Source organism: Borostomias antarcticus (genome assembly GCF_949987555.1).
Source record: "Borostomias antarcticus genome assembly, chromosome: 11".
Lineage (NCBI taxonomy): Eukaryota > Metazoa > Chordata > Actinopteri > Stomiiformes > Stomiidae > Borostomias > Borostomias antarcticus.
This window is the reverse complement of record NC_140244.1, coordinates 6215264-6227603: the sequence shown is the minus strand read 5'-3', so window position 1 is coordinate 6227603 and position 12340 is coordinate 6215264. Positions and strand designations below refer to the sequence as shown.

Genomic DNA, 12340 nt, shown 5'->3' with positions numbered 1-12340 from the left:
TGAAGCGTTGCAGTAGCGCTGCTGTTCACACCAACAGTGCATTTCTCCACATTTCTACTCCACTACACTTTGTGAATTTAGACTTTAACTGTTATAATATCATGGATAGGCCTAGAGACAAAAGATGTGTTTGTTACCAGCGTTGTGTAGCCAGCGTTCACTGATATATTATAAACATATCACGATATTGTTTTCACCTTAACGATACGTATTGTGACGTTTCTGTATCGCGATATATTGTGGCCCGATATATTGTTACACCCCCGGTGGACATGTACGTTGGGGAGACAGATGAGCAGAGTCACGTAGACCACACCAGGTTTGAACCCTGCAGCCTCAAGGTCAAAATCAGCACGTTGAGATTGTCTCACAGTGAAAAGTGCTTTATAATTCAAATTAATTATTATTATTTATTATTATTCTGTAGTGTGAGTAGACTGTAGTGTTAACAGGCTGTATGTAGTGTGAGTACATCGCCCTCTAGTGATGAAACACTGTGAGCTAGACAATAAAATGACTACATGCATATTGTACATTTATAATCCTGCTGGAATGAATAATGTGTATACAGTACATACCCTAATTATCTTACTACGTCACACCAGTAACCACCTAACACTGGGATCCAGTGATCAGACTCTTCTCCCCTCACCCCTCCCCCTCTCTCTCTCTACTTCTCTCTCTCTACCTCTCTCTCTCTCTCTCCCTCTCTCTCTACCTCTCTCTCTCCCTCTCTTTTCTGTCCTTCTCTCTCCCTATCTCTATCCCTCTCTCTCTACCTCTCTCTCTGGCTCTCTCTCCCTCTTTTCTCTGCCCCTCTCTCTACCTATCTCTATCCCTCTCTCTACCTCTCTCTCCCTCTCTCTCCTAACACTGGGATCCAGTGATCAGACTCTTCTCCCCTTACCCCTCCCACTCTCTCTCTCTCTACCTCTCTCTCTACCTCTCTCTCTCTACCTCTCTCTACCTCTCTCTCTACCTCTCTCTCTACCTCTCTCTCTCTCTCTCCCTCTCTCTCTCCCTCTCTTTTCTGTCCTTCTCTCTCCCTATCTCTATCCCTCTCTCTCTACCTCTCTCTCCCTCTCTCTCTCTCTTTCTCTCTCTCTCTCCCCCCTCTCCCTCGCTCTCTCTCTACCCCCCCTCTCTCCCTCGCCCTCTCTCTCCCTCTCTCCATCTCTCTCCCTCTTCCTCTCTCCCTCTCTCCCCTCTCTCTGTCTCTCTCCATCTCTCTCCCTCTTCCTCTCTCCCTCTCTCCCCTCTCACCCTCTCTCTCCTCCCCCCCCCCCCTCACCTCCCGGAGGTGAATGTTCTCCTTCTCCTTCTGGTCCAGGATGACCTCCAGGTGCCCCAGCTGTGCCTCGGCCTCGGCGATGCGCCGCGCCCTCTCCTGCTCCTCGTCCTCGCCCCCGCGCCCCGGTGGCAGGCCCTTGCTCTGCAGCATCTCCAGCAGCTTCTTGATGGACTCGTCACGCGCGCCCAGCGTCTGCTTCTGCGTCTCGATGCGCAGCTCCATCTCCTCCAGGGTCTTCCTCAGGAGGAAGAGCTCCTTGGCCTGGCGGTCGTGCTCGGCCTGGAGGCGGCGGAAGTTCTCCTCGGTCAGCTCGATGGTGGCGAAGTGGTCGGAGGCGCAGCGGCCGGCGCTCTCCTGCTGCAGCAGGTGGTTGAGGTCGCGCTGGGTCCGCAGCTCGTCCTGCAGGGCCTGGATGGTCAGCTGGAGGTGCTGACGGACACACACACACACACACGCACACACACACATACACACACACACACACACCTTAGGAGTCTCAACAAGGCAGAGTTAAGAGGCCACTCCTACTCTAGTAGTAGAACACAACATTTGTGAATTGTACCCACAGATTACAGCTACACACACACACAAACACACGCACGCACACACACACACACACACACACATACACACACATACACACACACACCAAAGGAGAGGGAGACATTTTGAGGACCTTTTTGTTACGGCTCGCATGCCCTCGCCTCCACAACCGTCTCCCTCTCTCCCCTCTGGGCCCGCTGCGCGCTCGGGGCGTCCTACGCGCTCTACCGCACGTCGCATCAGCCCGGGTATACAACGCTCTGGCTCTCCGGAGTTTCCCCCCACTGCCGGGCGTTCCCCGTCTCCGGCCAGCTCCGCGGACTCGGCAGTCTCCTCCCTCTCCGGTGACGAAGAATCGGATCCCGACATGCCCAGCACATCGGCCCGTGCGCAAAGACAAGAACGGCGCGCTCGTCTCCGACGATGACGCTGGCGCGGCTCTACTCACCGGTTCCCAATTATCATCACCACACCTGTCCCTCATTCTGCAATCACCTTCAACCTCTACAAAAACCTGGTCTACACTCCACTCATCGCCAGATCTTACCATAATACTCTTGTGGTAAAGTATAGCCTAAGCCTACAATCTCCTTACCCGTATTTTGTAGTGTTTTTTCCCGTTCCCGTTTGTGATTACTCTCACTCACCCTGCCTCCCCTCCTCATCTCTCCAGTTCCTGCCTGACCCACGTCTGTACGATTACCCCGCTCCTGCCTGACCACCGCCTGTACGACCCCGCTCCTGCCTGACCATCGCCTGTACGACAACCCCGCTCCTGCCTGAACATCGCCTGTACGACAACGCTCCTGCCTGACCATCGCCTGTACGACAACCCCGCTCCTGCCTGAACATCGCCTGTACGACAACCCCGCTCCTGCCTGACCATCGCCTGTACGACAACCCCGCTCCTGCCTGACCATCGCCTGTACGACAACCCCGCTCCTGCCTGACCATCGCCTGTACGACTACCACGCTCCTGCCTGACCATCGGCTGTACGACTACCACATCCCCCTTTTTGATCTTATTAAATCGCCCCTCCGGGCTTTACCGTTCCTTGCCTCCTCCTTTCCTGTTGCGCCTGGGTCCCAAAACCAAACCCTCACAGTAAGATCTGGCCAGTTTGGACCCAGCCAACATGGAGGAGAGACCTGCACCTCCTGGACCACTCCAAGCCCTCCAACGGACCCAAGCTGAGCAACTGCAGCAGGTATCCGACCTGGTCACCGCGCTCAGTGCCCGCCTGGCTCCGTTCCTGAACCCCACCGCTCCACCAAACCGGGAGCCCCATCTCGCCTCCCCGGCCCCCTACGACGGGACATTCACCCTCTGCCGGGAGTTCCTCATGCAGTGTGAGTACGTGTTTGATCTCCAGCCAAGCATGTACTCCACTGCGTCAGCTCGCATAGCTTACATCGCTAACCTAACCACGGGACGGGCTCGCCGCTGGGTCATGGCGGGTCGCGAAGGCGCAGCTGCCTACATGCAGGACTACACAGCCTTCGTGGCAGAATTCAGGACTGTGTTCGACCACGACGTCCACGGACAGGACGCGGACGCTGCTCTCTCCGCCCTCACCCAGGGTTCCAGCTCAGTAGCGGACTACGCCACGGAGTTCCGCATCCTCGCTGCCCGTTGCTCCTGGAACGAGTCTGCCCTGTACAGCGCCTTCCGACGGGGCCTGGGGGACGCCATGAAGGACAGCCTGGCTGGAGGAGACAGACCAGCGACCCTGAGCCAACTCGTCTCCCTCTCCATAGCCATAGACGAGCGCCACCGGGAACGCAGGCGCGAGCGGGCGCACCAACATCACAGCGCACCCAGACCGTCTCCGCCCCCCTCTGCCGGACTCTCTCGGCCTGTTCCGGCCTCCCTCGCCCCCCCAAACACCGCTGGAGAGGAACCCATGCAACTGGGTTGGACCCGACTGACCCCTGCAGAGCGTGAGCACCGGGAACAGAACGGACTGTGCATTTACTGCGCTAGCCCAGCGCACGCCGTCGACTCCTGTTCCTCTGCACCTCCCAGGGCGGCAAAAGGAGTAGGCTCACACGCCAGGGGGTACCGAGTAAGCCGGCTTATCCATCCCCAATCCCGGACCCGTGCCGCCAGGTTCACTGTCACCCTCGCCTGGCAGGGGCACACGCTCTCCGTCCCTGCTCTCATCGACTCCGGTGCTGACGAGAGCTTCGTGGACGTCCAGTTCGCCCACAAAGCGGCGCTCCCCATCTCCCCTCTGGAGAGGCCCCTCTCGGCCTTCGCTCTGGATGGCCATCCTATGGGTCCCATTACTCACCGGACCCTGCCCCTCACCCTCACAGCCTCGGGAAACCACGTGGAGAACATCCGCCCCTTTGTCATCCACTCTCCCGACGCTCCGTTCATCCTGGGAAGGCCCTGGCTGGAACTCCATACCCCTCATGTCTGCTGGAGCTCGGGGCACATCCTCAGTTGGAGTACCGCCTGCCACGCCCGCTGCCTCCGAGCTGCTCAGACCTCCACTCGGGTTGACCGGCCCCGTCCCGCTCCTCCGGACCTCTCCACGGTCCCTTCGATGTACCACGACCTCGGAGAGGCCTTCAGTAAGGAGCGCGCCCGCACACTCCCCCCTCATCGACCCTACGACTGCGCCATCGAGCTCCACCCTGGCGCCCCTCTCCCAGCCAGTCGTCTCTACAACCTCTCCCTCCCGGAGAAAGCAGCCATGGACACCTACATCTCCGAGTGCTTGGCCGAGGGTCTCATCCGACCATCTCGATCCCAGGTGGCAGCGGGGTTCTTCTTCGTCAAGAAGAAGGGAGGAGATCTGAGGCCGTGCATCGACTACAGGCTGCTCAATAACATCACGGTTAAAAATAAATATCCACTCCCCCTCATGAGCTCCAACTTCGAGCCCCTCATCGGTGCCACCATCTTCACCAAGTTGGATCTCAGGAACGCTTATCACCTGGTGCGTATCCGTGAGGGGGACGAATGGAAGACCGCCTTCAAGACCTCCCGTGGCCACTACGAGTACCTCGTCATGCCCTTCGGCCTCACCAACGCCCCCGCCGTCTTCCAGGCGCTGATGAACGACGTGCTCAGGGACATGCTGGACGTCTTTGTGGTCCTTTACCTGGACGACATCCTGGTATTCTCCAGGAGCGCTGAGGAGCACGTCCAGCATGTCCGCATGGTCATCCAGCGTCTCCGGGAGAACCGCCTTTATATCAAGGCGGAGAAGTGCACTTTTCACTCCTCGTCAGTGGAGTTCCTGGGGCTCATTGTGGAGGGAGGCCTGACGCGACCCGACCCCCGCAAGATCAAGACCGTGGTCGAATGGCCTCAACCCACGACCCGGAGACAACTTCAGAGCTTCCTTGGCTTCGCCAACTTTTACCGCCGTTTTATACGGGACTACAGCCGGGTAGCAGCTCCCCTCACCCACCTCACCTCATCCCTGCGTCCGTTCGTTTGGACACCGGCTGCCAGCGCTGCCTTCTCCGCGCTCAAGAAGTGCTTCACCACCGCCCCGGTCCTTCTCCATCCTGACCCCTCCAGGCAGTTCGTGGTCGAGGTGGACGCATCGGACACAGGCATCGGTGCTGTTCTGTCCCAGCGGTCAGGGGAGGACCAGAAGTTGCACCCCTGTGCCTTCCTCTCCCGCCGGTTCTCCCCAGCGGAGGTGAATTACGACATCGGGAACAGAGAGTTGTTGGCGGTGGTGGGGGCCTTGGAGGAGTGGCGCCACTGGCTTGAGGGCGCCGAACACACCACCCTCGTCTGGTCAGACCATAAGAACCTGACCTTCATCCGGGCGGCCAAGCGCCTCAACTCCCGCCAGGCGCGGTGGTCCCAGTTCCTCGGGAGGTTTGATTTCACCCTCACCTTCCGGCCCGGCTCCCGCAACGCCAAGGCCGACGCGCTGTCCCGCCTCCACGCGCCCGAGGCGCCCCCCGCGGAGCCTGAGTCCATCCTGCCGGTCTCGCGTGTCATAGGGGTGGTCACGATGAACATCGAGGCAGTGGTGAGGCAGGCCCAACGCGCCCAACCCAGTCCGGCCAACGTTCCTCCTCGCAGGCTCTTCGTGCCTGACTCGGTCCGGTCCCGGGTGCTCCAGTGGGGCCATGCCAGCCGGTTTGCGTGCCATCCCGGGGTTCACCGCACCTTCTCCTTCCTGAGCCGACGGTTCTGGTGGCCCTCCATGAGGTCCGACGTCCGGGAGTTTGTGGTCGCCTGTCCCGTCTGCTCCCGCAGCAAGGCGTCCCACCAGCCCCCGGCTGGCCTCCTGCGTCCTCTCCCGGTCCCCAGCCGTCCCTGGTCCCACATCGCCCTGGACTTCATCACCGGTCTACCCCCCTCCAGGGGCAACACGGTCATCCTCACCGTGGTGGACCGGTTCTCCAAGGCGGTCCATCTGGTGGCGCTCCCCAAGCTCCCGTCCTCTGCGGAGACAGCTGAACTCCTCGTCCAACATGTCTACCGGCTCCACGGTCTCCCCGGAGACATTGTCTCGGACCGTGGGCCTCAATTCACCTCCCAGGTCTGGAGGGCCTTCTGCAAGGAGATCGGCGCCACCATCAGACTCTCCTCTGGCTACCACCCGCAGACCAACGGCCAGGCCGAACGGGCCAACCAGAGCCTGGAGTCCGCTCTCCGCTGTGTGTCGGCTCTCCACCCCACCTCCTGGAGCAAGGACCTACCCTGGGTCGAATACTCCCTCAATGCCCTGACCAGCGCTGCCACTGGCAGGTCTCCGTTCGAGTCATCCCTCGGGTACCAGCCCCCGCTGTTCTCTCTCCAGGAGTCGGAGGCCTCCGTCCCCTCCGTCCAGGCCCACCTCAGCCGCTGTCGCCGTGTCTGGAGGGAGGTCCGCAGGGCCCTGCTCCGCTCCAACGAGCGCTCCTGCCGCGGTGCCAACCGCCGCCGCACTCCTGCTCCGGCGTATCGGCCCGGTCAACGTGTCTACCTCTCCACTGCTGATCTTCCGCTCCAGGTCCCCTCCAAGAAGCTGGCTCCGCGCTTCGTTGGGCCCTTCGAGATCGACCGTGTCCTGAACCCGGCTGCGGTACGTCTTAAGCTCCCTGCTTCCATGCGGGTACACCCTGTATTCCATGTGTCCAAGATCAAACCTGTCTCCTCGAGTCCTCTCATGCCTTCTGCCCCAGCTCCTCCGCCTCCCCAGATGGTCGACGGGCATCCCCAGTGGACGGTTCGGCGGCTGCTGAAGGTGCGCCGCCGGGGTCGGGGGTTCCAATACCTGGCGGATTGGGAGGGGTACGGCCCCGAGGAGTGCAGCTGGATCTCCAGGCAGCTCATTATGGACCCGTCTCTCCTCCGGGACTTCTACCGGGCCCATCCTGACGCCCCCGGTCGGTCGCCAGGTGGCTCCCCTCGGGGGGGGGGGTCCTGTTACGGCTCGCATGCCCTCGCCTCCACAACCGTCTCCCTCTCTCCCCTCTGGGCCCGCTGCGCGCTCGGGGCGTCCTACGCGCTCTACCGCACGTCGCATCAGCCCGGGTATACAACGCTCTGGCTCTCCGGAGTTTCCCCCCACTGCCGGGCGTTCCCCGTCTCCGGCCAGCTCCGCGGACTCGGCAGTCTCCTCCCTCTCCGGTGACGAAGAATCGGATCCCGACATGCCCAGCACATCGGCCCGTGCGCAAAGACAAGAACGGCGCGCTCGTCTCCGACGATGACGCTGGCGCGGCTCTACTCACCGGTTCCCAATTATCATCACCACACCTGTCCCTCATTCTGCAATCACCTTCAACCTCTACAAAAACCTGGTCTACACTCAACTCATCGCCAGATCTTACCATAATACTCTTGTGGTAAAGTATAGCCTAAGCCTACAATCTCCTTACCCGTATTTTGTAGTGTTTTTTCCCGTTCCCGTTTGTGATTACTCTCACTCACCCTGCCTCCCCTCCTCATCTCTCCAGTTCCTGCCTGACCCACGTCTGTACGATTACCCCGCTCCTGCCTGACCACCGCCTGTACGACCCCGCTCCTGCCTGACCATCGCCTGTACGACAACCCCGCTCCTGCCTGAACATCGCCTGTACGACAACGCTCCTGCCTGACCATTGCCTGTACGACAACCCCGCTCCTGCCTGAACATCGCCTGTACGACAACCCCGCTCCTGCCTGACCATCGCCTGTACGACAACCCCGCTCCTGCCTGACCATCGCCTGTACGACAACCCCGCTCCTGCCTGACCATCGCCTGTACGACTACCACGCTCCTGCCTGACCATCGGCTGTACGACTACCACATCCCCCTTTTTGATCTTATTAAATCGCCCCTCCGGGCTTTACCGTTCCTTGCCTCCTCCTTTCCTGTTGCGCCTGGGTCCCAAAACCAAACCCTCACACTTTTCGTGGCTCTGTGAAGAGATGTTTAGGAAGAACACACACAGATGCACACAGTCACACACACACACACACACACACACACACACACACACACACAGTCACACACAGTCACACACATGAGGTATGGGGAATACTGATGTAACAAAACAAAAACTAAACCAATGTCTTACCTCACTGTGGCATGGGGCGAAATGCAAAAGCACGTGGTTTGACTACATAAACAGGCATTGTGACCCAAATCAAATTGAGAGGATCAGAGGAATATTGCCAGCAAGCTCAATCTATCAGTATAATCTTTGATGAATCTCTGGTTAGATTTACTCCAACAATCAATTGAAAAGGGGCAGATGAAACCAAAACTCTCCCAGTGAACGATGGAATCGGAGCGCTGTGAAAAAGCTCCAGCTCAAATGGGACGACCGTGCGTTTACAAGACATACTTCTCCCCCTCGGTTTTCATTAGGGAAGACTAGCTTTAAAGAACGAAGACAAATTATTCGGGAGAAACACGCCTCATTGTGCGCAGGGAGAGAGACTGGGAGGTCGGGGTAAAAACAGATGATGGGAAGCCGACGATGCATTTAACATCCTAGGAGGAGGACAAGTTGAGAACAGCTGGCCTCATGTAGGGGGGTTGAGAAGGGGCAGGGAGTGTGTCTGGGGTAGAACACACACTCATGCTTTCAGAGGGCGCTGCCGATAGGGATCCAGGAGGGAAGAGTAAGGACCACAGGGGGGACAACACAACAAAACACATTCCTTTTTGGAGTGTGTGTGTGTGTGGTGTTGTACGAGGGGTGTGCGTGTATGGAGGGGTGGGGACAGTGGGGGAGGGGGGGGGTGGGGACAACCAGCCAGGTCTCATTGGGACACCAGGGGGAGGGGACACACATGTCACACGGTGGGTGACTCTATGTTGTGCACACGTCAGCTGTTGCAAACATAGGAGACAAACCTTAGTTCTCCTGGCATCCAGCAGCTGGCATAGCATGGGCAGCACGAACAGAGAGAATGCATGGTGAAGACAGCGTCAGAACACACACACACACGAGCGCGCGCGCACACACACACGCGCGTGCACACACACACACACACAACGTGACAGAGAAGGGTGGTGAACGCAACAGCTGAGTGCACCCATGAGAGGAAAAGAAGAGTCTTTTATCCGTCCGTCCATCCATCCATCCGTCCATCCGTCTATCCATCCATCCATCCATCCATCCATCATCCGTCCGTCCGTCCGTCCGTCCGTCCGTCCATCCATCCATCCATCCATCCATCCTTCCATCCATCCATCCATCCATCCATCCCTCCATCCATCCATCCATCCATCCATCCATCCATCCATCCATCCTTCCATCATCCATCCATCCATCCATCCATCCATCCATCCATCCATCCATCCATCCATCCATCCATCCATCCATCCCTAAATTGTCTTAAAGCGGAACAGTCAGGCTTGTTTCAGTTGATATTATTTGGATAACATTTCTGACTGGATGTGTTTTGCCCTTTTTCTGCGATTTCGCTGCAGTATCTCCCATAGAGCAAACGGTTCCACTGACAGGGATTTGACAGGCCGACGCGCAGGATTGAACTGAAACAAGTGTGACTGTGGCCCTTTAATTTTCACTTATTTACATATTTTGTTGGTGTGTCAAGGGTATGGGTCATCAGTGTATAGATTAACACATTCCCTCTATTCTCTCTCCCTCACACACACCACACACTCACACACACACGCACTCCAGATAAACACATGACATGATCCTCAGTATTAATGGAAACCCTTGTGGAAAGAGGTTCATTGAGATAAACCATGACTACTCTATTCATTTGCTTGTTGAGTTATATAGATTCATGAGGACTGGGCGTGGTGTTACTGAATGTCTGCGGCCTGTGTTCTCCCAGCCAGCAGAGGGCAGTGCTCTCCCAGACAGAGAGAGACAAGCTGAGCTGAGGAGAGAAGCATTCTCTGTGAGTCTTCTACCTCCATAGCTCTGTGCAGCTCTGGGTCCATTATGTCATTGCAGAATGAAAGTCACAGCCATTTTGGGTGCCAGTCCAGCCGGTACACTTAAAACACTTAAAACCTTGCAAATCTCCACTCACACTCCCAAGAACAAATTCACTCATACTCTAGTCTCGTATTATCTCTGTCGTTCGCACACCACATCTTGGATCAAGTGCTACACGTGGCTTTCACATGGATTTGTAAATAAAGCGGATTTGAAATATTATTTTCTTTGTTCAGTTCTAAGAGACCAACGTTATACGTTCCCATTTGATTCACATCAACTAGTTAAAGTTCTGGTCTACCTACAATAATACAATGTGTGTGTCCAGCCTGCTAGCATGTGTTCTGTCTGTAGGCTATACCGAGCTGCCGATGGCCTGATACTGATAGTTCTGTAGCTAATCTTGTTGTTGCCTCAAATAATTACACGCACACCTCGAAAAAGCATCAGATCTACACATTTTCTCAAAGGAAGTGTGTAATGTTACACTGCGTGAGGACGCTAGTATCCTATCCTCCTTCCTCTTGAGTTCTCAGCTCTGGAAATGCCTATGCCAACAGTACTTTTTAAACATCACAAGTAATCCTTCCATACAAATGTTATATTCTTGAAACTTTCAGGGTATCATTCCTTGTGCGTGATAACAGCTACTAGTATCACAGAGGCACAATATTTTTGTCATAGTGTTACATACATATCCAAACCTTACAAAAACAGCCTTCAAGTCCCAGATAAACGGTCTGTCTGGTTTAAGAGTGGCCCCCATTATTGAAGTTATCGCAAACCAGGACAAAGGTTGTTTTCGGTGCTGTGTTCATTTATTAGTTCATTACGAACGTTCGTTTGTTAATTCATTTGTTAGTCTGCAGGATTATGCAGAAACTACCGGACCGATTTTGATGAAGCTCGGTGGAGGGGTGTCACATGGGCCAAGGAAAAGCCAACTTTGTAGCGGAACCCAATCACAGGGCAGATGTACAAATTATTTTTTAACTTGTTAACATTGCCAGATATAGACCTGACCAGCATATACGCATACATACTTCGCAATGTTTAATACATCAATGGCTAGGACACACTGCTAGCTTCTAGCTAGGTAACGTTAGCTATCAATAGCATGCTGGTAATATTCAGCTAGCAGCTAGCTACCCAGCTAATTTGTGGGTATTAATAGTTTGTGGGAAATAATGTAGTTAATTTGGGCGAAGATCAACTGCTTGTCTCCGTATCAGTGCCCTAATGTCACTGCACATGCTGACGACACGCGTCATGGCCGGAGGTCTGCGCTCACTGAGTGCCCTTCTGCTTCATTTTGCGACCGGGCCTCAAAACACACAAAACAGACAGCCTGTAAAGGGTGCAATATCTTTTCAATATCTTTCACTGTAACTGTAGAGGCGGAGTATTAAATTCATGACGTATCTATCATGTACATTAATAGATGAACTCTCAGTTAAAATCAAATGCCCTGTCCAGGAATTTACATCCAAACACCTTAAGCCTTTGTCCTTGTAATTCATCACCTCCCCCCAAGCCCCCTGCAAACCCTAGTTTCAGTCTCCCCTTTGTAAATGTAAAACACCTCAACTCTCCCCCTTTTGTAATTGTAAACACACTCTGCCTAGCTCTTCCTCATCTCTTTGTTTAAGTCAGAAGGGCCACACCTTCGTCTTCCTCGTCCTGATTCAGACCTTTCACATGTCTTTACTCTTGGCCACGCCTGCCATTCATGTACAATGCAGTAGCCAATCACATCCTGGAAGCACTGTACCTTTGTTTTGATTGCATATAAGCCACAGCAATACCCATGAACTCACTTCGCTGACTGAACCACCCTTGTTGCGTTTGTCAGGAAGTCCTTGCGCTCGTAATGTTTTCCACAATAAACCAGACTCAACCTTTTGAACGTATCTTGGTAAATCTTTTGACTAGACAAGTTTAAAATACTATCACAGTTGGCGAACGGGAATGGGATAACTGCCTGCGTTTTGCTTCGGGATTCCAGTGGATGAACTGATCGACAGACGTGTCGGTCCATATGGGCGTTGGAAAATCAATTTTCTCTCTTGCGCCAGAGCGCACGCCGAGATTATTTCCTCAGTTCTTCCACTGGATTCTTGAGGCTCACAGGTA

The 12340-nt window shown here is 55.3% G+C and overlaps 1 protein-coding gene across 1 annotated transcript in view; it reads right to left on the bottom strand.

Annotated features, from left to right (window-relative positions):
- erc2 (ELKS/RAB6-interacting/CAST family member 2) overlaps window positions 1–12340 on the bottom strand; it is a gene marked incomplete at both ends in the record, with an annotated part of 72738 nt that overhangs the window by 36081 nt on the left and 24317 nt on the right. The window contains 2 exons of the mRNA XM_084445762.1: window positions 1292–1720; window positions 9145–9168. Coding sequence (XP_084301888.1) covers window positions 1292–1720; window positions 9145–9168 — 453 coding nt within the window. The remainder of the gene's footprint in view (window positions 1–1291; window positions 1721–9144; window positions 9169–12340) is intronic.